We start from the raw sequence: 27526 nt of genomic DNA, 5'->3' as shown, positions 1-27526 counted from the left end.
CTAGACTTAAGGGCTATACATTTGAACAGAATAAGGAAACAAGAAAATCAGATTTAGTTCCCTAGAGCAGAGAACTTCAGAAATGTCACCCAAGGTCTTTCCTATTGATCTGCACCATGTTTTTTGGTTTTGTTTTGTTTTATCTTTTAAATAATTGTAACAGAATGTGCACAATTGCATAGCCAGCAAACATCACGGGGAAGACCGGGAGGGGTGTGGACAGTGGAGAGGGTTGAGAAGGGATCGCAGGCTTTGGCACACATCTCAGACCCTTCTACACAACTTGAGCAGGAACTGTAAAGCTGGTCAAGCAAAGCGCTTATGCAAATGCCCCTTCGAGGCATTCGAGCCTCGAGGCAGAGCTTCCCCGCCCTCTGTCCCCAACAAACTCCTTCCCCGTGAAACTGTGAAGCTACTACAGGTCAAAATTACCCTGGAAGACATGGCGACAGAGCAGGCCCATTCCAGAGACTCAAATCAATTTTCCTTCCTTCCCCTTTCCGCTTTAGTGCAGTAGATTCTTTCGGGTCTTTTACACACGTAAAAGACCTCTCTCTATATAATTTCTTAATAGCGGAGAGCCTTAGGTAGCAGACAATAAAGTCAGGTGGGGGAAAAATAAAGCCCCAAACCTGCACCATCAACAACAAAAACGACCTACTTTTCTGCGATCTGAAAACTGCAATGGTTTTAAGGTCAGAGCCCCGGGAGCGGCCGCCTGCCGTACCTCCCGGCGACCCGGGGTGGCCGGGCGACCGCGCAGGTCCCGCCCAGCGGCCTCGGGATGGGTTCGCGGGCGCCGGGGCTCGGCGGCCGCCGCCGCCAGATCAAAGTCAACGGTGAAACCCAAACCCCCCACAACAAAGGGTGCCAGCCGGCCCGGAAGGAGACGTTCGTGCGCTGGCCCTAAAGGGCGCCATCCGGATCTTTAGGTGGGCTGGGCGAGCTAACTGTGCGGCTGGGACAAGTGCGCAGGCGACCCTGCGGAGGAGCTGCCCGCCCGACGCGCGCCCCCCGGCTCCCATCCCGGGGCGCGCGGCCGCCACCTTCCGGCCACGCGGCGGCCCCGCCTCCTCTGCCGACTTCCTTCCCGGGCGCGGGGCGGGACGGCGGCGGCGGCGGCGGCGGCGGGGACGAGCGCCGGCCTGCAGGTCGCGGACCCTGACCGGAGGGAGGGCGGGGGCAGCGGTACGGGTCCACGTGGCGCGGCTGGGGCGCAGGGAGTCCTGGGGACGCACCATCCCGGTTAGAGCCTCCGCTGGGCAAACGCGCGCGGGGCCGCGGTATTCGGTCAGTTCAAGCCTCCAGGACGCTTTCTCTTTCGCGGGAGGCGAGAGCGCCCGGTGGTTCCGGGGGGACCTGAAAAGAGCAGTCACGTGTGCGTTGGGGGTGCGTGGTTCCGACCCGGGATCGGAATCGAGGGTGGCGGGAGAAGCATTGATTGTATCCCGGCGGGTGGCTCGTCCCTCCTGTACTTCTGCCGCTGGGTTTCGGGGGCACCAGCGAACGTGAAACCAAACCGAGGAAAAAAATTCCTTTCTCCTTTTTCTCCTCTCCTTGCTAACCTACTGTTTAGCAAGCAGTTAACCGGGTCTCCAGCAGAGACTACGGAGACTGACTGTTAAACCAGGTGGTAAAGTTCCATCCAACATCGCTTCGTATTAGGAGGGTTTACAGGCTTCTCAGAATTTGGGCAATGTAATCAGTGGGTAACAGTGGTGCCCAGTGCCAGCGTGTTGGCTGCGCCCCAGTCTGGGCCCCTCCACCGTGCGGGATAGCCTAAACTTCACAGGAGATCCTGACACCCAGCTGCTGGGAAATCTCCCCTTTAGCCCAGGTGTCCAGGCTTTCTCAAGACTTCTCACTGAGAGCCATCTGGGTCTTGTGTGGCCCTCCTTCCTTGCCCTTGTTTCCTCTCCTTTGAAAGGACACCTTCCTTCCTGGGAGTTTTAAGTCCCTTCAGGGCCACTCCCTGAAGAGAGACCACTTGCACCTGCTGGGTAGCCCAGTGTTACTGAGATCTTGCCTTAGTACTCTTGTCACACTTCATAGCTTCTTCTCATTTGGTTCATTACTCGGTACAGATAACTTCTGTGCCATCTGGGGAAAGGAAAGGCACAAATGAATATCACAGTTGGGACAGCTCCAAGTGGAATCCAGCCAGCATGGATGGATAATCATGTGATGTGATCTCAGGCGAGCCACCTAAGTTCTCGTAAGAGGAATGTTAGTTACTTTAGCTCAGAATGAAGCTTGGGTGAGATGCTATGTATCATTTTTCACCGTGTCTGAAATATATTAGATGGTCAATCAGTGTTCCCTTTCCCCTCCCTCCTGTGCTGGCTCCATTTGGTGGGGGAGATGTAAAGGATGAGAGTGATTTGTAGGGCAGGCATGCGTAGTAAATCCTATGAGAAAGCAGTGACTAGATGTAATATCTGGGAATAGCCTTACAGGCTGAACCCAAACTTCTGAAATAGGAACTTAATTTCTTAATTTTTTTTTTTTTCCTTAAGACCAGAGACCGCCTGGGGTTCAGGTGCTGTCATTTCTGATTGATAAATGTACATTGAAATTGTCTGACTTTGTCGATCCAAAGTTGAAATGTGCTTGGGTTAAGCTGGAAAGCAGATTGACCAAAATGTGTTTCTCGACCGCTGTTCTGTTGTGTTTTTTTTCTAGACCCAGCATGAGCACAGTGCCCTGCAAAAAACGCGATGACTATTTGGAGTGGCCTGAGTATTTCATGGCAGTGGCCTTCCTGTCAGCACAGAGGAGCAAAGATCCAAATTCCCAGGTAGGTGAGTTTTACAGGAGAATGTTTGGGAATTCATTCAGTTTTACATTCTGAATGTTTTACAAGCAGACATAGAGATTCCCACACATCAGCCAATTATACAAGCAAGAGACTCTGTGGACACCCGCCCGCTTACGGAAGCAGAGAAAACCTGCTGTCTTTTGTGCTGCACTCCTGAGTGCTCACGTTTTCCTGTGAGAGAATAAATTGTCACATGCCATCATTCACTGCCTCTTATACCCCAGAGACACAGAGCTCTTAGCACATCCAGAAGCTGCCTGCCGTTTGGGAGCTCCATAGGCCTCTGGTCTCTCATACTGCCTCTCTGGTGGCAGGCCAGTCCTCCTTCAAAGTCACTGAGCCTTTGGGTGTGTTTCCCTGTAGGTCGGAGCCTGCATCGTGAATGCAGAAAATAAGATTGTGGGCATCGGGTACAATGGAATGCCCAATGGGTGCAGTGATGACCTCTTGCCTTGGAGGAGGACAGCAGAGAACATCCTGGACACCAAATACCCTTACGGTAGGGCATCGTTTGTGTTCCATTCCACCTATCGGCCTAGCCTGGATGAGTGCTTAAATGTGACGGATGGTCAGGAAGCGTCATTTCCTGTTCACTTATCAACAGCTGGAAAGAAGCAGCATCCTATTGAACTACCCCAATTTCCCGCCTCCCTCTCCTTAAATCCAAAGAAAGCCAGTGAGCAGAAGCATGGCAGTGGTTCCACAAGCAGTCCTGTTTTACTGCTGGCAGGCTTCTCTGCAGAGTGCCACAGCCCCTGGGGAGGAGGCTGTGAAATGGACACAGTGGCTCTGCCATTTGTTTCTTGGCCACTTGGAAGCAGAGCCAGCTAACCACGTACTGGCCAGGGCTTTGCTCTGATGAGAAGCAGGGTTCATTTCCACCTCCCAGGGGAATCTGGCTCAAGCTGATCTCTAGGATACAGAACATGCACTGTGAGCTGGACGTCACAGGGGTGGATGGCACAGTGGCTTCCTCCTGTTCCCTGGGCTCTGCAGTCCCAGGTGACCGGCGGTCAGACCGCAAGCCGCAGGCATGGAACTGAGGACCTTTGGCCTGGCCATCTCTGGTTTCCATCTTTAAGTTAGGGAAGGATGCTGGATGCTGTTTTCTCTCTGAGCCCCAGGGAGTCTCACCTCAGAGATTATCTGGGAGGGACCAGCCAAGCCTCACCTTTCTTTTAATTCCCTGAAGAATATGCAACTACTGCCATAAAAAGGTGGTGTAGGCTGGCTGCTGCTTTTTCTTAATGTTGGGACCTGTGTTTATGTCTGGAGCTGAACAGCCAGCCTCTGTCGGCAGTAAAGTGGATGAAGGCCATCCAGATGGGAAAGGCTTGCCTTCAGGAAATGAGGCTCAGGCACGATGGGAGTCTTTTCTGTTTCGTTGACTCTTCCCTGGTAGGTTTTCCTTGAGAACATTTAGCCTAATTTATATATTTTTACTAATGTTCCTGGACCTTAATCATGTTAAATAAGCCCCATAAATTTCTTTTTAAGCTGCTTCAGGGCCACTGCTTCATTTTTGAAAGAAAAAGAAAAACCATGCCTGGAGGTGGAGAAGAATTGAGGAATGAGATTGGGGAGAACTACAAAGCACTCAGGGCTTTCAGGGAATAAAACACAGTTTAGTGATTAAGGGGATTTCATAGTCAGGTTAGCCCATTTAATTCCCCCCACCTCCCGGAGGAGGAGGAAGAATGGGATTCTGGGGAAAAGAGGGCAAAAATGTCTTCTCAGGCCCAGCTTTATAGCTGAGTAGAGAGAGGATGGGAAAGATGTGGTGACATGTTTTAGAAACGTTTTGTCATCAGGTTTTGATTCTGTACAGTTGCAACAATAAGGAAGAAAGGAAGTGATTCCTTGTGTGTAAGCACATGAAAAGGTGATTTTTCACAGGACATTCAAGGTCGGGTATAAAAATTGCAAAAATGAAAGGGTCGCTGTGTTCAAGGTCCACACGGCATTGTGTGGGTACCCTAACCCTTACTCACCGGGTCAGGACAGATAGCTCTGGCTCCAGAGCTTCCTGGTGGAGGACTTTTTAGGAGATTCCAGTCCGGAGCACTGAGGCTATTACCGAAAGATGCCGGTGGTCAAACTGGCATAGAGGGGCCTTCATTGGTTAGTGAGTGGCTCTCCCGGGGGGACCCATGCCTTCTTCAATCTTCGTGAGCCTCAGGCACATTTCTGGCAGTGACCTAGAAGCCCAAGGCTTTGCAGCACATTTACAGTCCCCGGGCTTCTCACTTCCAGAACCTCTTGAGTGGCTGATTGTGTTTGTTCTGAGACATTTGCCTTTGGTCCAAGTTGGACCTTTCAGAGATCCTTTCCAGAAGGAATTCAAAAAACCCACACAGGCATTTGTCCAGCTTCACTGATTGTATTTTACTGAATGGTTGCCGGGTTTCAGGGCACTGGTTGTCTGTCTGCATTATTTTTTACTACCCATGTGATACCTCTAGATTTTCAAAGCTCTTTGCCTCTTACTTATCAATTATTCATTTTGCATGTAGCTGGGTTAGAATGCAGACAGTTTTTTTTCATGAGAGTGAGCTTGTAATTTGATGTACCATAAAAGTCGTAGAAGGTATTAAATGGTTTTTAAAAGGCATTTAGTATCACTACTGTCATAATACATGTAAAGATGGGCTTTAAGTCTAAGTAGCTATGACTCACTGCACACTATCTTGTCTTTTGAAAGGATTTTGGGCCATAGAGGATAAATGTTTAGGTAGCTTTGGATGTAAAAGGAATGTTTGGTGATTATTTATTTATTTGAGATAGGAACTATTACTAAACCCATTTTTTCTTTTTTAAAAAAAATTTATTATAGTTGATTTACAGTATCCTGTCAATTTCTGCTGTACAGCAAAGTGACTCAGTCATACATGTATAAAAGTGATGATGTCTTAGAGTTCCCATCATGGCTCAGTGGTTAAAGAATCTGACCAGTAACCATGAGGTTGCGGGTTTGATCCCTGGCCTTGCTCAGTGGGTTAAGGATCCAGCGTTGCTGTGAGCTGTGGTGTAGGTCGCAGACTTGGCTTGGATCCCAAGTTGCTGTGGTTCTGGCGTAGGCCAGTGGCTACAGCTCCAATTCGACCCCTAACCTGGGAACCTCCATGTGCTTCAGGAGCAGCCCTAGAAAAGACCAAAAAAAAAAAAAAAGTGATGATGTCTGGACTTGGGTGGGTGGGCTTAATTAACCCTTTCCTTCCTCACTGACAGTAATGGTGGCTGGGCTGTTATCTCAGGAAGGGTAGATGATGTGTTCATCCCTCTCAAGGAGCTTTAGAAATTATTTAGAGTTCTAGATCACTGATTTCCTAATTCTTCTGCATATATGTGGACCCTCTTTTAAATGCTGAAAAAAACCAAAAAACTTTCCAGCTCCCTATATAATGCTAGTTAAACTATTAGTATCTTTTTTCTTTAAACTGAAGTATAATTGACCTATAAAATTACATTATTTGAAGGTATACAACATGATACCTTCGTGTATATATATGAAGGCACCTTCATATATATAAAGTACCTTCATATCTATATTTTCATATATAAATATTCATATATATATGGATATTTGATACATTTACCAAATAAATTTTTTTTTTCTTGTGATGAGGACTTTCAGGATCTACTCTCTTGGCAACTTTCAAATATGCAATACCGTCACCATACTGCACATTACATCCCCAGGACTTACTCATTTTATAATTGAAAGTTTGTAACTTTGACCCCCTTTACTGTTTCTTCCATCTCCCGCCCCTACCTCCCACCTCTGGCAATCACCTATCTTTTCTGTACCTGTGTGTTTGTTTTTGTTTAGTAGATTTCACATATAAGATCATACCTTTTATTAATATTTGGAGCATATGGAAGTTCCCAGGCTAGGCGTTGAAATGGAGCTGCAGCTGCCAGCCTATGCCACAGCCACAGCCACGCCAAATCCAAGCTGCATCTGCAGCCTAGCTACAGTGCACGGCAACACTGGATCCTTAACCCACTGAGCGAGGCCAGGGATTGGACTAGTATTCTCATACTGGTCAGGTTCTTAACCTGCTGAGCCACAGCAGGAACTCCAATATCTTTTGAGTAAGAAAATTCACAATGGTAAAAAGTTACTTGATATCAGGAATATTTTGCATTAATCTGAACTTTATTAAACATTTGTGTGTGTTTGGAAGAGTGTATGTAAGTGCTGGATGTGATGTTTGCCAGTCTGTTGACTCTCCTTGTCCCCCGGGCAGAACCTCAGTGGTGCTTTGGGGTTCTGTGCACACGGGTCTAAGCTGCCTGCAAGTGGGAACATGAAGGTCCAGAAACATTAAGTACCTAATACAGTGCCACATAGGCAGGGTGACATCTAATTCCTAGGCCAGTGCCCTGTGCTTCCTATGGGGAAGCACAAGAATTCAGCTTTTCTGAAATAGGTAGATCATAGTAGAGTGGCCCACCCATTTTCTTCTTCTCACTATGCACTGGAGCAAACAGAGACTTCCACCAAATGACCCCCAGGAGTGGCCTGCAGCCTGCACCTAGGATCAAGCAGAAAGCCTTTTGCACCTGACTCGCTTTAACATTTCTCTGAAGGGGAGCTTGGGAATTGTGTAAGTTTGCATTTGCTAGTAACGTATACAACTTAATTCTCCTTATTAATTCTGTAAGTTTGGAAGCCGTTAGTCTTGATTGACACTTTGTGGAAAGGAGATAAACACAGACTACGTGTAACAGACTAGGAAGATGGAGCTTTTTCTGGGCTGTGTCTCTGGAGAGGCATTTTTAAAGGGTGTTTTTGTTCTTCCAGGCTTAGGATCAAAACTTCATGAAACTATTTGATTATAATGTGGTATTAATATGGAAAATGAAGAGTCCCCCTGCCAAAGAAACTGCTTTTTATCTTATACTTTTCCTGAAAAATCCAAAAGATAGTATGATGTCAGTAACAGTAAGTGGCAGGAAGAAGTCAGCGTTATTATAGTGACATCTTTTCACATGAATGACAGTGAAAAACCCGGGAAGCAGCAGATTTATCTAATTTACCATGTAAAAAACTTTGGAAGACTTTAATTTTTATGAGGAGGGTGGTTGCTAAACCCAGGGTGAAGTATTCGGCTGTCATTTTCTGTTCCTTTCTCTTTGTAGAATTCATCAGAGTGAAGTGCATGTTAATCAAAATACCAATTTTATAAAATGGAGGTGAAATACTCATGCTAATTCAGAGAGCACCCTTTCGTTGCGTTTCAGTGGCCAATTGTGATGACATAGTTTACAGACCAGAGTGTTGGAATAGAATCTCCTTCTGTCTTACTCAGGAGGATCGTTAATCCTCGTGTTTTTAGCAGTGCTCCCCAGGTCCATCAGGCTTGCATGCGTTTTCCTGCTGTGCAGGTTCCCATTGGGGAAGGGATTTGTGGGGAGCACACCTACCTCTCTGCTTGGCCTTCTCTTCCATCTCAGTCAGTAGGGAAGGCAGGATTGCCTTGCCTGTTGCATCCTAGAAGGGAACATAATCTTGATCTCCCAAGAGGTGGCTTAGCCCTACCCTCTGATGCACCAGGCAGCAATGGACATGTGGGGCTTTGCAAGCGTCCATTCATATTTCTGCAGGAAAACTCTAAAAAGACATGATGCTGGGATGGAAAACGCTGGAATTAATTAAGGTGCGAAACAGTTTTGCCAGTGTGTGGCAGTGCTTCTTTAAATTTTATATTTAAATGTAATCTTTATTTTTCAGGTTTAGCATATTGTTAAGCATGCACAGATGTCATTTTGGTGATTACTTAGCCATTTACCTTACCCCCTTGAACACTGACATTTTCCTGACTGCCATGCATGTGATGTATTTCTTTGGCATCCAAAAGGTTAGTCTTGAGAAACTAATTTATCAAGAAGTTGGGAGGCTGATCCTTCTTAAGCTGTGACTTCCTCACAACTTGTAAGAGCTTCTTAGTAATTAAGATCAAATTCGTTCCCTCAGCCAGTTGAAATTGAATGCCCTCTGGTTTTGTTAGGCAGATCCATGGATTTGATGACTCACTGTTGCTTTTCCTGCAGAATTCTAATTTCTCCGATGTCACCTCAGCATCCCTCCCCTGCCCAGCCATCCAGTAGCTGTGGCCTGACGGTGGGTCTAATTAGGGATCTTTATACAAAATAACTAATGTAATCAGTGGAAGACCTTTGAGCAAGTTCACGGTAAAGAAATAAAATAGATTGTTTTTATGAAAAGAATGGCAAACTCAGGTTCCCTGTGGTATTTTATAAACAGGGAAATACAACAGCCTGTATATGAGGCTCTCCATGAGAATTAACCAGTTCAACTTGTGTATTTAATTGTTTATGAACAGTCTTCAGAAAAGGAGTTCCCTGGTGGCTGAGCAGGTAAAGGACCTGGCCTTGTCACTGCTGTGGCTCAGATCAGCTGTGGTGCGGGTTCGATCCCTGACCCTGAAACTTCCACATGCCATGGGTGCAACCAAAAAAAAAAGAAAAAAGAGCAAATCATGATTTTGTTCATTTATTTGATTTTTATCTATGGGTTTTTTGTTTGTTTTTGTTTTGTTTTGTTTTTTGCTTTTTAGGGCCGCTCCTATGGCATATGAAAGTTCCCAGGCTAAGGGTTGAATCAGACCTGCTCAGCCAGCCTACACCACAGCCACAGCAACATGGGATCTGAGTTGCATCTGTGACCTACACCATAGCTCACGGCAATGCCAGACCCCTGACTCACTGGGCAAGGCCAGGGATCGAACTCACATCCTCATGGATACTAGTCAGATTCATTTCTCCTGTGCCACAACAGAGGAACTCCTCTATGTATTTTAATCTCTAGGTTCAAGACTATTTTTGTAGAGCCAGAGATTACTGTTTCACATGAATATCTACAAAGGATAGCTAGTAACAATACCTCCCTGTTCTAATGAGCAGATGTAGGAAAAGCTCAAATGCTCACGTATGGAATCAAACCTACCCAGGAAAATACACATTGGTCTTCATTTATAAAGAGTTAGTTTACCTCATGGAAGTTTATAATAAAACTTAAAATACTTCAAGGTTAGTGATTTCCAAACTCATGACCAGGAAGTGGCCTGAAGTTTATCTTTTACACAGTCTTTCTAAACAAAAGGTTTGTTGAGAGGTTAAGAGCCCCAATAAAATTTCAGGGCCACGTTCAACCTATTTTAGGTTATCTTAAGTATGTGAGCTCATTAATTATCTGAATCATAAATATAACTTCTTTGAATCTTTACATTTGATGAATCTTCATTAGAAACTCTGGGCTACATGCACTGTAGTTACAAGGAGCAGTTGACACTGACGAGCTTCTGGAGTCTTGATTCTGTTGATCTATTCTGTGTCAGATATGCTGATGTTGACTGGTATTTTCTGAAATCGGCCTGAATTATTAACAATTTATTTTTATTAGGGTATAGTTGATTTACAGTTTTGTGCCAATTTCTGCTGAACAGCGAAGTGACCCAGGCGTACATATATAGACACATTCTTTTTCTTATATTATCTTCCATCGTATTCTATTCCAAGAGACTGGATATAGTTCCCTGTGCTGTACAGTAGAACCTCATTGCTTATCCATTCTAAATGTCATAGTTTGCATCTACCAACCCCAAACTCCCCATCCATCCCACTTCCTTCCACTTTCCCCCTTGGCAACCACACATCTGTTCTGTATGTCTGTGAGTCTGTTTCTATTTTGTAGATAGGTTCATTTGTGCCATATTTTAGATTCTACATGTAAGTGATATCATATGGTACTTGTCTTTCTTTTTCTGACTTACTTCACTTTGTATGAGTACGGTTTTATTTTATTTTGATTTTTTTTATTAAGACTATCTTTCATAAGCTTTAATACCAGTATTAAAGTAGAATATATATAAAACATATATAGAGTGTGGATAGATAGATAGATAGTTTGCTCCCAGAAAAATGCAATAAAATCTGGCTCCTAGAGATTTTTGCAAATATTTATATATTTTTATTAACTTTTAATTCTTAAGCTTTTGTTTTAAATTTGGTTGGGACTGTACAAGCCTGTAATATGCACGTTAGCTAAGAAATGCCCCACAGTGTCTAAAACCACAGTTATCAGGTTCAAGTGCGAGAATTCTGGACTGACCATCCTGAGCCTGGGTTCCAGATGTGGTGTACGTAAACTCAGGGATTGTGGGGTTGTTAGATACACAACTTGACACTTCACTTCTCAATATCCTTGTGGAATAAAGCATCACTGAGGACTCCTCCTGCTGTAAAATTCTCAGGAAAAATCAGACAATAGAGCTTTGATTGTATTCGATTAGGGTGCTGTTTCTCTGCTTAGCGGGTCTTAGGGGAGCTCTGGAGGCATCCTGGGTGAAAGCTGCTGTAAACAGCTGCTGGCAGCAGCGACACAGGGAATACGCATCTGTGTGTGTGGACAGATTGATAGAGAGAAACAGACTTCATTCCCTCCCTCCTTCCAGAGATTCAGATCCCGCCCGGTTCCGAGACAAATAAACCGGATGGAGACGGCACACACAGGCAGGAGGGGTGGCTGGAGAGTCGGTGACCCCACAGATGTGGATGAAGAATGGTTGGAGGGCAGAGATGAAGAAAAAGACCCCCTGTGAAGTACAAGAAAATATATGAGCAGAGGAGGCACGCTTATACCTCTGGGGAGGCAAGAAGTTATTCCAAGACCAAATAGAAAGCAAGGGCTTGAGCAATCCTTTTGTGGATCGTTCAGTCCATGTGGTGATGTTAATTGAGACATGGTCCTCACCTGGCATCAGGAAGTCCCGTGATAAACGGAGAATATTGGTGCCTACAGGGCAGGTGGAGTGTGAGGAAGTGCCCATCTTCCCCCTGCTCACGCCGGCTGACGCCCAGGTCCTCGCCAATTAGTGGAGGTGTAAATTTTATCTCTGTGCTTCTTCCACATGATAGATGCCACAGTAAATTTAAAATATTGAGTATGATCACCAAGCATGAATTTTTAAGTTCTACAATTAAAAGACTTTGTTCAAAATGCCATTAATTTTGAGTTTAGGTGGAAAAGGGAAGCAGAATTCCTCATTGTCGTTTTCCCTCCTGCATGTGAGTAATAGGGACTGAAATAAGTATTCTTCTGGGTATTCTTGTACTAGTTTGAGTGGTCTGTTGTTGGTGAGTTCTTAAAGCATCATGCTTCTTAAAAATTATAACTACATTTTATAATACATCATATTTTTCAGAGGACGTTCACCTGTCGTCATTCATTTGTTCAGCATATGCTTAGAGGGCATGTATTATATGTATGTATTCTATGCCAGGCACTCTACAGCAGTAAATAATGTACATGGTCTCAATTTTCAAGGAGCTTGCAGACTAATAGTGGAGAAAGTGAACATGAATGGAATAAACAGGTGCTATTGAATAGTCCTTTCTAGGAAGTGACGGTTACACAGAGATCTGAAGGGTTCCCTAGGCCCCATTGGATGAAGATGGGGTGCTGGGTGTCTGGGGACAGGAGGAGCATCCTGCTGAGAGAGATGCTAGGACAAAGGCCCTCAGGATGAAGGCCCTGGAACACTCTGTGCCAGGGAGAGAGTTTGGAGAGCGTTCCGTTTCCCTCCTGCTTCAGCACCTCTTAAGCATCAAACGTATTCTTACATGAACAGCGGGAAGGGCAATGGACACAGCTTGGCCACCAATGAAGCACAGAGTTTCCACTTCCTCCTCATTCTAACCTGATTGTGTGCCCTTAGCATGTGGGGAAGCAAGGTAATTAGAGTTCCAGGGACTTTATTATCAATAATGGAAACACCACAACCAGACATCTCTTTAGCCCTAAGCACTGCCATTGGGGCTAGGTGGCTCCCCTGGGTTCCCGGAGTGGCCGCCAGCAGCCTTAGGAAGAGGCAGACAGGGGACAGGGACCAGAGCAGGGAGAGAGGGAGGAAAAAGGTCTGTCCTGCTGTCCCCCAAGCCGAGCAGCCTGGGCTACCTGGTCTCAGGGTGGGCAGCTGGGCAGGAGAAGTCAGGGGGCACCGACATTTACCAAGTCCGTCTTTGGCGCTGTCTTGGTGGCGAGTCTTGGAGGCAGGTCTCTTTCCCGCTCTTTTATAGGCGGGAGGCTGAGGCATCACCGGGTGCAGGAGGGAGAGGCAGAGTCTGTGAGGAGGAGGCAGAGCTGCGGAGGCGTTGTTCCAGGAGTGGCCTGGGCCCAGGCACCTGGAGGACTTGGTGGTCTCTGAATTTTAAGAGAGCTCATCCCCTAGATCCCACATCCAGCCAGAATTCCTCAGTGCTGTCATTCTCTTGCTGCAGAGACCTCCTCTCGGAGCCCAGGGTGGTAACAAAACAGATGCCAAAAGATCCCTTTTCCAGGAACAAGGCTGGATCCTCTGCACTATCACTATCACCTGCTTTTATGTTCACTCACAAACCTAGGCTGCAATAACAAACATCCCTCCACTGGAACCATGTGCCCTTTAATGTCAGAAGGTAGGGGCTCTCAGTTACTTTATCCTGTGAACAGAAAGGCCACTGACTGTACCTCGGGCGGGGCTGGCGGGGACGATCCAACACATCTGATTCTAAGCACAGGGGATGGAATAGTTGGGGGTGCGGCCAGTGGAGCCGAAGCTCTGTCACCTGTCTCCTCTACTCTGGATCCCGCCTCCCACAGTCTTCATGGTAGCCAGGCCCAGCTAGGGCGGAGGCTGTCTGTTCTTTGAAAATAAGCCCAGTTTTTACTTGGTAACTTCAGCCTCATTGGCAGCATTCTCTCTGTTCACAGAGTTTTTTCCTTACGCACTCTTCATTATAACCCCGCGAGTTAGGAAGGGAAGGTATTATTATTCCTGTTCATAGTTGAGTGAGGCTAGGACTTGAACCTTTGTGTAGGCAAATCCCAGGGTTTAGAATCCTTTTGTTTGGAAAGCCATCTGTAATCCAAATACATTTTTCTGTAGAAACAGTATTGCCTGCAGATTCATCTCCTATCTACCAACAAACAGTGCACTTAACCCTTGCTTCCTGGATTTTCGCATCTCCCATGGCCCTTCTTCTGTAGGGCCTGTGGCCTCGACTGGGTCCTCTGATTTGTCCATGCTGGGCGTCTCCTGCCCGGTGGGGCCTGGGCTCTGGAGAGCCTGGACCCGCCTGTTCCTGCAGCCCTTTGCCCAGCCCTGCGAGTGCTCAGCACACAACCAATACTTGGTGCTACAGTTTTGAACCACTTTTTCTCCCTAGTGCAGCCGGGTACCAAGGGATGCTTAGGGGCGAGGGAGGCAGGGCAGAGCTCTGTCTGGGAAGCCAGGAGAGGGCAGCAGGCCTTGGAGCACTCAGGGTGGTCCCAGGGCAAGATTGAGCAAAGGGGTGGGGAGTGGGTGGGTTGGCCAAGCCTGTGTTGTTGGTGTTGTCTCAGAGAACTGATGCAGCCATCCATTTCTAAGTTGGTTCTCCCTCTCTCTTGCTCAATTTAATTTTTTTTTTTTTTTGGTCCTTTTATGGTCGCACCCATCGCACATGGAAGTTTCCAGGCTAGGGGTCAAATCAGAGCTGCAGCCACCGGCCTATGCCACAGCCATAGCAGAGACATATCCTTAACCCCCTGAGCAAGTCCAGGGATCCACATCCTCATGGATACTAGTCGGGTTCACAACGTGCTGAGCCACAGTGGGAACTCCTGCCCACCCTAATCTTGAATCCTTTGAAAGCTAAGAATCCCATCACTCCTGTACAAATAGGAAAGCTTCACAGAGGGCGGATAAGGTAGAAGAGTGATATTGTTTGGGGCCAAATTCCAGCAACATTTGTTTTGGATTTGGGGGGCAGCTGTGATAAGGAACACTTTATAACTTTTGTGGGGGTGCTGGGTGGGGCGGGAGGTTGGGGGAGATGATATTTGGAGGCTTCTCTACTATTAAATAATTGACTAGAAGGATAGGTGCTTTGGAGGCTGGCAGTGATAGATGAGGCCATGTCAGGATATCTTTCAATAATTAAGAAATAAGTAGTTGAAATTCGATTTTAACTCCTGAAGCAGTGAAGCAGTTCCTGAAATGGACCTGTTAGAGGAGGGGATGCCTGCCCCACCCCTCAGTAGACGCCTCCACTAGGCATCTGAAGGGTGTCCAGGGCAGGGGTGCCTGAGCTCCGAGAGAGATGGGCCCCCTGAGCCCTCCCATACCTGTGTGACTCCAGAAGGAAAAACTCTTGGACCCTGATTTCAAGAAGTAACGACAGAGAGTTACCACTGTGACTCTGCGGAAATGAATCTGACTGTTATCCATGAGGACACAGGTTCAATCCCTGTTCTCGCTCAGTAGGTTAAGGATCTGGCATTGTTGTGAACTGTGGTGTAGATTACAGCCACGGCACAGATCTCCTGTTGCTGTGGCTGTGGTGTAGGCCAGCAGCTACAGCTCTGATTTGACCCCTAGCCTGAGAACCTCCATATGCTGCAAGGGTGCGGCCCTAAAAAGACAAAAAAAAAAAAAAGAAGTAATGACAGAAAAGCTTTGACATCAGAATAGAAGCGGAATATCTTGTAAAAACCAACATTAAGTTTTTATTTATTTGTTTATTTTTTGCTTTTTAGGACCACACATGCCACAGCAACACGGGATCCAAGCTGTGGCTGCAATCTATACCACAGCCACAGCAACACCAGATCCTTAATCCACTGAGCGAGGTCAGGGATCAAACCCGCATCCTTATGGATACTAGTCAGGTTCTTAATCTGCTGAGCCAAAACTGGAACTCCATAACATTGAGCTATTTTTTAAATGCATGGGTCAGCCTTGGACTTGGGTGCCTTGTTTTGTGTCAGTTGTTAATTGCAGGGTGAATCTTCTCACCTTTTCATGGCCATAAGCACATTCTTCTTGGCTCCTGAGTCCTGGCAGGGAACCGAACCATCAGTGCTTTGAACGTGGGTGGCTGAAGGGTCCCGAGCAACAGTCCGGGGTACAGGAGCGCTCCCCAAGGATACTGAGGCTCAACACTCAAGCCTGGCAAGTGTTGGCCGCAGGCAGGCAGGTCAGGCTCAGTGCAGCAGGTGCTCTGCGTCTGGACCTTTCAGCTGTCCCTAACACGGCTGCCTTACCTGGCTGCCCGCTTTCCAGGTCAGGCATGGCGGACTCGCCTCAGGTCCGAGGAAGTCATTTTCTTCAGGTAAATCCTGTGCTACTGAAAATGAGAAATTTTAAATAACCTGGAGACTTTTTTAACTGGAAGTGAAACTTAATTTTCCTGACGCCACATTTTATCCAGTCCCAGAATTTCCCATCATGTCCTGGTAGCCGCATGACAGTCAGTTTGGGGTAGAATCACGTTACTAAATTACTCATGCAAGAGTTCCCGCTGTGGCACAACGAGATCGGCAGCGTCTTGGGAGCGCTGGGACACAGGTTCGATCCCTGCCTGGCTCAGTGGGTTAAGGATGCGGTGTTGCTACAGCTGCAGCTTAGGTTGGTCACAGCTACAGCTTGAATCTGATCCCTGGCCTGGGAACTCCATATGCCGTGGGGAGGCCAAAAAAGAAAAAATGGTTTGTGCAGCAATAAGCAATTGTTTAGCATTATTCCAAGGTTTTTTTTTTCTTTTTTTTTTAAACCTGTTCAAGTAACCTTAATAATGTGACTGTCTAAAATAGATGTTGTATTAGTCTTACATCAAACGAGATGAAAGTTAAATCTATAAAATGTTAAATCTCTTAAATCTAACCAAGGACGGACTATATCCTGTTAATTTGTCAAACTTCTAGAGAAACGCCTACAAGAGACAGTAAGGATTAATCAAGCCCTAGTAAGAGGGAATTTGAAAAATACAGTTTTCTAATTATATAGTCTCTTCTCAATGGGCCAAGGTTAATGCAGTTCTGAATTCTGACAGTTAGTAATAGAAAAGAGAGAGAGAGAAAAAGACCAAAGCATGTGAATTGTCTTATAATTACCTGAAAGAGAGATTCCCCTTCTAGCAATCAAGAACTTTATAAGCATAAATCTGATCTCTTCTGCATTTGATGCTTTTCCTTTAAACAATGTTGAGAATCCTTGAAGTGTTTTGTGTCACTTTTTGTGCTTAACAAATATACATGTAGTATTTGAAGATTTCTTTTGCGTATTGCTCAGCCGTAGATGAGTAATTCCTGGAAAGTAGTTGGAAAATTCATCTTCTTGTGTGTGTGAATGAGTTGAGCTATCTTTTGAAGTACTTCTTAGCCACTGTGTACCTTTGGATTTCTTGGTCCTGGTTCCTGTTACGAATATAAAAACTAAGCTCATCTAGAGGTCACTAGCAGAATCATCCGCCCTGGTTGATTTTTGTGCTCAGGCTTGTTTGTAGCTCTTGCTGTAGCTATTTCACACTATAAAAACACTAGCGCTCAGAAAAGATAAGTGTATTCTTCATACAGTGCCATCAAATATCTGTGACTTGTTTATCATAGTGAAGAAGAGGCCTGCGGAGAAACTGGGAAATTGGGGTTGGAAATGTATGTTGCAGGGTTTTACAGGTAGACCTACTCTCTGAGAGTCTATGGAAGAGTGAATTCTTTTTTTTTTTTTGTCTTTTTGTCCTTTTTAGGGCCGCACCTGCAGCATATGGAGGTTTCCAGGCTAGGGGGTCTAATCGGAGCTGTAGCCACCGGCCTACGCCAGAGCCACAGTAATGTGGGATCTGAGCCATGTCTGTAACCTACACCACAGCTCACGGCAATGCCGGATCCTTAACCCACTGATCGAGGCCAGGGATCGAACCCGCAACCTCATGGTTCCTACTTGGATTTGTTTCTGCTGCGCCACGACAGGAACTCCTGAAAGGATGCATTCTTAAAATCCAGGACTGTGGGAGGAAAATCAAAGAGCAGGATTGAACCTTGGGAAATACCCAGAAAGGCCAGAGCAGGACAGGGTCCCATAGAGAAGTGGTCTGGTGATGCTGAGAGGTTGGAGTAGGAGGAGGTCATGAGTCAAGGGTCCAGAGATTGCAGCCAGAAGGGGACTGGGCATAGGTAACATCCAGGCTGCCTGGCAGGGTGTGGGCACTACCTCCTATTAGCTCACAGAGAGGAATATACACATTTCTCCCCAACAGCATCTCTGCCAAGCAGCATCTCTCTCAACCGCAGTCACACTGGGACCTTAGAATCAGCACTGGGGGAGTATTTCCACCACAGAAACCAGCAGATGCCATGAACTAGGACAACCTGGGGCCTGAGGCCTGACTGAGTAGTGCCTCCTGGATGGTTTTGGAGGAAATTGAGGGTCAGAGCCATGTTGCTGAAGCTCGTGGAGCTAAGAGGTTAGCTGGGCCAGAAACATGAAGCCTTTCAGACTTCAGTGTCTGGACAGGCAGCACAGGGGGTCGGAAGGTGGGCGGGACCAGGCTCAGTGTCGACTGCTTCCTGGGGTTGGGTTTCCCCTTCAAACCTCAGGTTCAGCCTTGGGGAACAGGCATGAAGTGGGGTTCAGGGGCTGGGATGGGTGTTGCCATGTTTGAAGTTTGAAGGGTGTGGGGGTGAGCAGGAGCAATGAAGTGTGGATGGGACGCTTCACTTCCGTTTTTGTTGTTGTCTGGTTTTGAACCAGACTGGTTGTGACCTGTTCCTTTTACAGTGTGTCACATGTGCCTGACACCCAGCTGCTCTAGATACCCAGTAGACCCCTTGTTTAACAAGGACCTTTATATTTTTGGTCTTGTGATTTTGAGATTTGGAGAAAGAAGTCTGCTTATAGTCCTGTGTATTATTTCTATAAACCACCCTTTATACAGGGATGTCGAATGCTGCCCAAGAGATGCTGTTTCATACGATTATTTCCATTAATGAATCCAGACATAAAATGTTAAAATGTGCCCCAAATTGCCTGGAATGAACTAGAGGATGGTAGTTGCAGCAATGTGACAGTTTGTAGAGATTCTACAGAAGACCGCATCACTGTTTCCTAACAATTCAGAAACTGTGGTTCTGAATATTAATACCAGCACCATCAAGAAATGGTTATTAGGTGGGAAAGCATATACTTGATATTTGAATTTAAGAGGACTCTGTATTTCCCTATATCACCATCAGTAATTGGAATCTGCATTACCTCCTTTATTCATTCAATAAATATTTAACACCCATTATGTTCACAGCATAGCATTAGGCTCTAGGGGGCTTAGACTGAACCTGGAAGACTGGGCTGTGCCCTCAAGGGGGAGATAAAAGAAACAATTACATCTAATTGTTCCTAACCTGAGCATGGTTAATCCCATCTTGGGAACATCTGGGTCACCAGGGAAGGAAATGGGGGGTAAGGGACCCCTCCGAGGCCAGTGCCCTGACAGTCCCTAAGTGCCCTCCCACCCACTGGGCCCTGTGGGGTTTACAGGACTGTGTTCCAGGGAGCCAGGCTCAGACCCTTTCACAGCCAGCAGGGATTGTTCTCTGACAGGCTGTGATCTGATTAAGCCTGATTTTTTTTTTTTTTTCCTTTAGATTTTTCTTAACAATGCCAGAGACAGCTCACTTCTACACTCTTGATTAAATCGAGTTATTCGTAGGCTAAGGTGAACACTCCCCAGCATCTCCTGAGAGGCCCCAGGTCAGCTTTCCACCTGCAGCACTGCAGAACCGCTCTGGGACCCATAGCCAGTTGTAACACCCCCTAAATCCAGGAGACCTGGGGAAGCAGGTGGTCCAGGGTCTGTATACTGTCTGAGCCAGCTAGATTCACTGAGTGAGCATCCTGTTAAAACAAACAAGAACCATGAGTTTAAGCCACTCTTCTTTTTATTTGTTTATATATTTGTCTTTTTAGGGCCACACCTGAGGCATGTGGAAGTTCCCAGGCTAGGGGTTGAATCGGAACTGTAGTCACTGGCTTACATCACAGCCACGCAATGCCAGATCTGAGCCATGTCTGTGACCTACACCACAGCTCAAGGCAACGCCGGATCCTTAACTCACTGAGCAAGGCCAGGGATTGAACCCGCAACCTCATGGTTCCTAGTCAGATTCGTTAACCACTGCGGCACAACGGGAACTCCTAGATTCATTTCTGATGAGCCACAATGGGAACTCCTAGGCCACTCTTCTTTTAAGGCCTTGTTGACTGGAAGAAAAATGCAGAACATAAGAGCAGTGAGTTGAGTTCCTGATGTGGCCGTGGTAATGGACTAGGTTAGTATCCATGAGGATTCAGGTTCGATCCCAGGCCTCACTCAGTGGGTTAAGGAGTTGCTGTGAGTTGTGGTGTAGGTCGCACACTCAGCTCAGATTCTTTTTTTTATTTTTTCAAAGCCCAAGAGCTAGTTTATCAGAATCTGGTGGAGGAGATCCCAGAGCTATATATATATATATATATATATTTTTCCCACTGTACAGCAAGGGGATCAAGTTATCCTTACATGTGTACATTACAATTACATTTTTTTCCCCCCATCCTTTGTTCTGTTGCAACATGAGTATCTAGACAAAGTTCTCAATGCTACTCAGCAGGATCTCCTTGTAAATCTATTCTAAGTTGTGTCTGATAAGCCCAAGCTCCCGATCCCTCCCACTCCCTTCAGCTCAGATTCTAAGCTGCCGTGGCTGTGGCTGTGGCTGACAGCTGTAGCTCCGATTCAACTCCTTCTAGCCTAGAAACTTTCATAAGCCTCTGGTGTGGCTGTAAAAACAAAACAAAACAAAAAAAAGACGGCAGCTGTGAGTTGAGTTTTATTCAGGGTCTTACTGAGGTACAGCCCTGGTGATGGCCCCTCAGAGAGCTCTGAGGAACAGCTCCGAAGAGGGGAGAGAAAAGCCAGCATGTATAGGATCTTGGCTCAGGAAATTGTGCCATTATCAGCTCTCATCTTGGCGTAAAGTTACTGCCAGTCACAAGGAACAGACACCTCAGTTAATGAATTTAGTGCTTTACTAAGTATGGGAAGATGCAAGAATCCAGGTTCATAAAAATATTTTCTTTAAATGTTTATCTCGTTTTTCCTGAAGTAGCCGTCTCACTGTCTAAGGGCCTGTTCTGCCTCTTTTCCCAGAGCACAGAGTGCCTCATCCTGTACTTCATCCTGAATTCCTCTCGGGGGTTGGTCGGTCAGCAGTGCCTAATTACTTGACCTTGTAGAACAGAATGGTGGGCAACATTCTTTGTTTTACAGCCTCACCCCTCCTGGAAGAAGGTACTGGGGGTAAAGGGTTGATGAGTTGGAGAGGGAGGGGGAGACCCTCGAAGGCCCCCACACTTATCATTAGCAGTTGTGTATGATTTGGACCATGGCCAGACGGTAATTCATTCAGCAAACATTTACCTGACCCTCGTGTGCGTAGTCCCCTTGCAGACACGAGAGGGTCCTATAAGGCAGTGTTTCCTCAACGTGTCTGCAGGTCAGAGTCACGTGGGAGAATCTCTTAAATAGTCCAGAGCCCAGGCCACACCCCAGACCGTCTCAGTCTCCAGGTGTGGGCACAGCTATGGGTGTTGTGGAAACCCCCTGGGGGACTCCAGCAGGCAGATGAGTTTGCGCATCACTGCCACAAGGAGACTGGTTTGAGATAAGGCACCCAGCCACTTAAACAGTGAGAGTAGAAAGCAGTACAGCAACCTGGGGGATTCCAGGGTAAATCAGAGCGGTGAATACTGCTGGCTCCCTCAAAGGAGCGCCCTGCGGATAAGGGGCTGGAAATACCTAGCTGCATAGCCTGGGGGAGATGGGTGGGCTTTAGCAGGTGCCAGAGAGGACAGGAGGGAACCTCCTTAACCTTGAATTCAGGCAGGCCTGGGGACAACCTTGGATCACCGTTTGGGGTTTGGGGATCATTGGTGGAACGGGCCACTGTAGCAAGAACTTGACTTTCCATTGTCATTAAGTGGATTGGATAATTTTCATCCGGAGGACAAACTACTAGTTGTCCTCGGGCATTTTGCTTGGGTGTATGTGGGCTGAGAATGACAAGGTGCGTCAGATCCCTAGGGATGGAAGTGCTCAGCTTCACTTCATGATTCTTTTGCTCTTAAAATTGCTCTTTGCCCTCCTAACTGCCACAGTAAATAGCCCTACCTGTGCATATCAACACACAAATGAGCTGTTTTATGCTGGCAGTTCCATACCCCAGGGTCTTGTGGAGCAGTGAGCTATTGCTCTGCTTGGAGTGGGTGAAGACACTTGACCTTGGTCCCTCCTGGCCCCTCGAGGTGCTAACAGACCCAGGACTGCTGCACTCAACGGTTTGGCTGCTCATCCTGTCCGACCACATGGTCCTCATTTCTCGGTACTTTGCATTTCTAATCAATTTTTTAACAATTGAGTCTATTGTCTGTGTTATTTGAGAGGGGGCACAGAAGATGCCTCAACCCTATTAGCAAATTCTTCATGAGCTGCAGTCTGAGTTTTTCTTTCTTTCTCTTTCCAACCCACCAGTGTGCCACGCCGAGCTGAATGCCATCATGAACAAAAACTCGGCGGATGTGAAAGGCTGTACCATGTATGTCGCCTTGTTCCCGTGTAATGAATGTGCTAAGCTCATCATCCAGGCAGGTAGGACCCGGGCCGTTTCCATTTGTCACATTTGCATTGCTGCCTGCTCACTGCAGATGTGTTTGATCTTAAATTGTGATTGTTTAGATCTAAATTAATTGCACTATCAGCTCTGCAAGATATTTCCCATGTTTTGTTTTTGAATGGTGCCAGATAGTCTAAGACTAATTGCATCCTCTGTGATTCTTAGCATGTTTTTAATTTGGTTTGCAACTTCTTAAACTGCAAGCTGCCAAAAACAACACAGGCATTGCATATAATTACTGTCAATTTACTATTCTCTGACATATTGTGCATAGATTAGGGGGAGGGAGAGAAATGAACTTCTGTCAGAAACAAGGTCAGCTGGGAGGCTGTATATGAAATTTTAATTTGTATCTAATATCTGGTAGATATTTGAGGACCTAAACATCTCTTTGCTTATAAATGTCACAAGACTCAAATGATACAACTTTACGTTTTCCTTGCGTTACCGTTACCATAAATCTACATCCTTGTGTTCTGACTAATTCACCATTCTCAGACTGTCACATCTAAGACTCAGCTACCCTTTAGCTCCATAAAACTCTCAGCTTGAGATTTAAAGACCTAACATGTTAGCCAGATGTGTGGCTTAGCAGGGCTGTTTGTCACAAGCCTGTGGATCTCTGAGCAGAAGAGGTCTGTCGGGATCAGGGTCAAGGGCCTCCGTTAAGGAACATCGTGGGCTTCCTCACTGGTACTGCCCCATCCTTCAGGACTTTTCCTCACCATCCTTAAGCAGAGAGGCGGCAGCGGGCATGTGTGAAGATCAGCTTCCCGTGGTCCCCTCCGAGGCTGGTGAAGGAGCAGGGTGGAGTGTCAAGTGCCCTTCAGATTCTTGGCCCTCACGTGAGCCCCGCTTGGTGAGACAGGGAAGGAAAACAGATCCACCCTCTGTCGAGCTGGCTGCACGCGGTCTGTAGAGCTGTTCTTGGAAGCACAATAGACCTGATCTCTGATTTTGCCAGTATTTTCCCTAACCCCATTAGCCTCTTGAGTTAGGAGTCATTGCCTTGTGAAAAAAGAATATTTGATTGCCAGCAGTAAAGAAAATTTGTTAATCGGATCAAGGCTTGACTATTTGATATGTTTTCCCTTTGCATGTACTTTTTAAAAAGTCCGTAAAAGACTGGAGGGCAGATTAAATGTAATCCATCCACTGCTGTATTTGAAAGCAGCAGATGCATATTTGGGTAACTGGACATCGTGTTCTCTTGCACACTCAGGAAAGGTGCTTAATCAGACACCACCAGGGCTTCTGTCCTTAGGTCTGTTGCACTCTCTCGATGGCCTATAATGAGGTTTCTTCCATTGTTGCCTTTTAAGGGATAAAAGAAGTTATTTTCATGTCTGATAAATACCACGATAGCAATGAGACAACAGCAGCGAGGCTCATGTTTGAAATGGCCGGGGTTTCCTTCAGGTATGTGGGAAGCCCTTGGGGGAGAAGGTGGTGTGAAAACTTGATGAAGAAGTACATTTGACCTTGTCTGACATCTCATGTCTCCTTGTGATGCCTGACTTTCCCACGTGGAAGCATCTTTTTAAATGTGAGGTGCTAAGGTTCGGAAGATAACTCTAAGCATAGGTATTTTTGTTTCTTTTTTTTTTTTCTAGGGCTGCGCCTGTGGCATGTGGAAGTTCCCAGGCTAGGGGTCTAATGAGAACTGCAACCACCGGCCTACACCACAGCCACAGCAACGCCAGATCCAAGCCATGTCTGCAAGCTGCACCACAGCTCACAGCAATACTGGATCCTTAACCTACTGAGCGAGGCCAGGGATTGAACCCACATCCTCAGGGAGGCAACTTAAGGTCCTTAACCCACTGAGCCACAGTAGGAAATCCAGAGAGATTTTAAAATTTACTAGTTGGAGTTCCCGTCGTGGCGCAGTGGTTAACGAATCCGACTAGGAACCATGAGGTTGTGGGTTCGGTCCCTGCCCTTGCTCAGTGGGTTAACGATCCGGCGTTGCTGTGAGCTGTGGTGTAGGTTGCAGACACGGCTCGGATCCCTCGTTGCTGTGGCTCTGGCGTAGGCCAGTGGCTACAGCTCCGATTTGACCCCTAGCCTGGGAACCTCCCATATGCCGCGGGAGCAACCCAAAGAAATAGCAAAAAGACAATAAAATAAAATAAAATTTACTAGTTAACATTAAACCCTTATAAATTTTGCAGATGTAACAACTCTGACATAAAAAATTCAGGGTGAAAGTAACCTGCCAGGTTGAAACATGGGAATTCTTTCGACAGCAATAGTTTAAATTGAGATTTGGAGTCACTAGGATTTATATGCTTGTCTTTACAAGGCAGGGATTGGGAGGTATGAGTTACTTGTGATTAAGTTCAACCACCTTTGGTTCCTGGTGGAAACTTCTATTGAGACTGAAAACTTTCTTTCTTTTTTTTTTTTTTTTCTTTTTAGGGCCAAACCCGCGACACATGGAGGTTCCCAGGCTAGGGGGCTAATCGGAGCTGTAGCCACAGGCCTACGCCACAGCCACAGCAACACCAAATCCCACACCACAGCTCACGGCAACACCAGATCCTTAACCCACTGAGCGAGGCCAGGGACCGAACCCGAAACCTCATGGTTCCTAGTTGGATTCGTTTCCACTGCTCCATGACGGGAACTCCCGAGACTGAAAACTTTCCAAGTTCCTTCATGGTATCTGTGGGCAGCAGTTGGGGTCCTTATAATTGGTAACATACCTCACCCCTTGGAGTCTTCTAGGGTTGTAGGTTATGTGTAATGAATCTCTTGAACTATTGTTCCTTATGAGACACAAATTATTTGCATAATACTAACAAGATATTGACTGTTGACTGGTTGGTTTGTTTTTTTTTTTTAAGACTATATTTAATTCCCTAGTATGTCCTTTTTAACTGTTTGAGAAGGTACATTAGTGAGTTAAAAAATATCATGGGTTTATTTTACTTCTGCATTAGCAGAACGTGATTTTAAAAATGACTCCTCACGAGAGCTGATTGGCTTTTGCTGTGCACAAGAGCAGAAGAAAATTTACTCTTTTTTTGTTTTAGAGCAATTCCAAGTTGGCTGCAGACGTTTCCTAGACAGTAAGACAAATCTGGTGAGAAAACTAGTCATTGATGTCATGTCGTGCAGCTAACTTATTAGAACTCCTGTGACTCCCTGGTAATTCATGAACTCAGCTAGCTGTAGAACACACAAACCAGGCCACCCCATGCATCCTTGTTTTTGTCTTAGTCATTCCTGGCCGGTGTCAGTGTGTCTCTCGGTGTGTTGCCCTCTAATTGGCTCTTATGAGAGAAAAAATATCAAGTGAATCCCAGGGAACCTCCTCCCCACCCCACCCCACAGAAGATGTTAAGTGAAGCCAAAGTAAACAAATTGCTTAAACTACTCACTGGATAATATCTTGATGTGGTTTGTTTCTTGTGTTTAGGAAATTCACACCAAAGTGCAGCCAGATTGTCATTGACTTTGATTCAATTAACAGCAGAGCGAGTGAGACACTCCAGTGAGTGACACATCATTGCATCTCCAGATCGGGATTATCCTCTTCTAAGAAGCTCTAATGCCTTTCATCTGGAAGTTATACAGAACTTTTTAATAGCCAGGGCATACACGTCCACATCTAAAGAACATAAGACCTCCAATCTTCCCGACTCTCTCCCGTCACCTAGAATCAGCATCTGTTGAAATTACTGATCGAGGGTTTCAAAGAAAGGAGCTGTGGATGACATGTCTCGAAGGTTTGGAGTGGGCACCTTCCCTCCTGTCCCCTGGTTTGCTGGGATACTGGTGGCTCTGCAGAAGGGCGTCAGCTGTGTGTCGTGCACTGCATTTCACAGCTGCTCTTCAACACTCCGTGTGCTGGAAGGACTGATGAATCATTGCAGTTGTGTTCCTAGCTGGATGAGCAGACACCCCAGTCCAAACATCTGGCTCAAGTGAAGCATAACGTATGATGCCTTTGGGAGAAAAAAAGGGACCCATAAGGCATTAGCATTTAAGCATTTGCTTTAGGGAGTTGAGGGAACCAACACCCAACCACCTGAAACACCTGGATGGGGGGGGCCACATCTGTCCCGACAGACAATGAGCATAACTGAGCCTGCGATTCTTTCTCCACTTCTGCTGACCTGCTACCCACAAGGTAGTGGCACAGTATCCCTCTGGGGCTGGAGACCTCCATTGTTTTATTTTTTGGCTGCCCCTGTGGCATGCAGAAGTTTCTGGGCCAGAGATTGAATCCATGCCACAGCAGTGACCTGAGCCCCCAGCAGTGACAACACCGGATTGCTGACTCACTGAGCCACCAGGGAACTCCCAGACCCCTGTTCTTCTCATCTTTGGTTTGTTGGTGGCACAGACCTGTTACATTAGTTTTTCTGGATAATGAGTAGTTCCCAGAGGAGGCAGCCTGTCTCCTGGTGTCACCCCAGGACCACGTCCTTCCATGGAGCAGGTGGTATGGGTAGGGGCTGAGCACATACCTGCTGTTCCACTGACCAGTAGTGCAGTAGTGTTCATTTTCAAGGCTGCTCTAGCCTATCCTAAAGTGAAACGGGAGAGAGCTCAACCCATCTCCAGGCGTTTCTTCCAGATCTGTGTGTGATGGGAGCTTGCTTGTCCTCCTGGCCCCCTGCCGTCCTCAACACAAATCTCACCCTCCTAATCGCTGCAATTTGGGGAATGGGTAGCCGGGCACCTTGTCTTTAATCTCATTTAGTTTTTATTAGACGTGCTCAGTACTTTTGTTGAGAAAATGGTTTCTTTATCCTAAAGATTATGACTGTTTAAAGTGCTCTTACATTTTTATGAATTTTTTTTTTGTCTCTGAGGTTTTGTACTCCATGTTCTGGGGTATTCGTAATTTGGCTCCTGACCACAGTTATTAAAATCTTATTAAAATCCACCATGCCGAAGTATGTTCCTTTTTATATTATAATTATGTGCTTGTCTGTCCATTGCTGTCATTTCTGAGTTGTCTGTGAAGCACACTGCGTACGTTTTCAGGCTCAGGGAACAGTTGGAGGCAGTGGTGCTGTGTGCTTTCCCCAGAGCTGATGTGATGCGTCTTCATGGGCCAGACTGAAGATGTCCAGAAAGACCTCTTCCCTCTTTCTCTGGCGGGCTTTGCTCCGTCTGGGTGTGGCCATCTGACAGATCCCAGACCCCCTCCCTCCCGTAATTCT

At 46.3% G+C, this 27526-nt stretch overlaps 1 protein-coding gene across 10 annotated transcripts; it reads left to right on the top strand.

Moving 5' to 3' along the window:
* Positions 1-814: 814 nt before the first annotated feature.
* Positions 815-27246, top strand: DCTD (dCMP deaminase). 10 transcript variants are annotated; one of them, XM_047772306.1, is made up of 7 exons: positions 1114-1188; positions 2683-2797; positions 3182-3317; positions 22205-22321; positions 23669-23765; positions 25385-25434; positions 25771-25860. In XM_047772306.1, the coding sequence occupies exons 2-6, from the start codon at positions 2690-2692 to the stop codon at positions 25422-25424; spliced, it is 498 nt and encodes a 165-aa protein (XP_047628262.1). In that variant the 5' UTR covers positions 1114-1188; positions 2683-2689; the 3' UTR covers positions 25425-25434; positions 25771-25860. The 10 variants fall into 10 exon arrangements, with proteins under 10 accessions (XP_047628259.1, XP_047628262.1, XP_047628254.1 ...); XM_047772303.1 differs by lacking the exons at positions 1114-1188; positions 25385-25434 and adding an exon at positions 815-932 and having other exon boundaries at positions 25771-27246; XM_047772298.1 differs by lacking the exon at positions 25385-25434 and having other exon boundaries at positions 25771-27246.
* The last annotated feature ends 280 nt before the right edge of the window (positions 27247-27526 follow it).

The sequence above is a fragment of the Phacochoerus africanus genome, chromosome 3 (assembly GCF_016906955.1).
Source record: "Phacochoerus africanus isolate WHEZ1 chromosome 3, ROS_Pafr_v1, whole genome shotgun sequence".
In the NCBI taxonomy this organism is placed as follows: domain Eukaryota; kingdom Metazoa; phylum Chordata; class Mammalia; order Artiodactyla; family Suidae; genus Phacochoerus; species Phacochoerus africanus.
The sequence above is the reverse complement of the archived record's forward strand: the minus strand, read 5'-3'. Positions and strand labels throughout refer to the sequence as shown.

What these genes read in the sequence shown, in the direction of transcription:
- DCTD (XM_047772303.1), top strand. Translation starts at nt 2,690, where the DNA reads ATGAGCACAGTGCCCTGCAAAAAACGCGATGACTATTTGGAGTGGCCT. An exon ending in GCAAAGATCCAAATTCCCAG is followed by an intron (nt 2,798 to 3,181) that starts GTAGGTGAGTTT and finishes GTTTCCCTGTAG; the next exon opens with GTCGGAGCCTGCATCGTGAA. An exon ending in ATGGCCGGGGTTTCCTTCAG is followed by an intron (nt 23,766 to 25,770) that starts GTATGTGGGAAG and finishes TCTTGTGTTTAG; the next exon opens with GAAATTCACACCAAAGTGCA.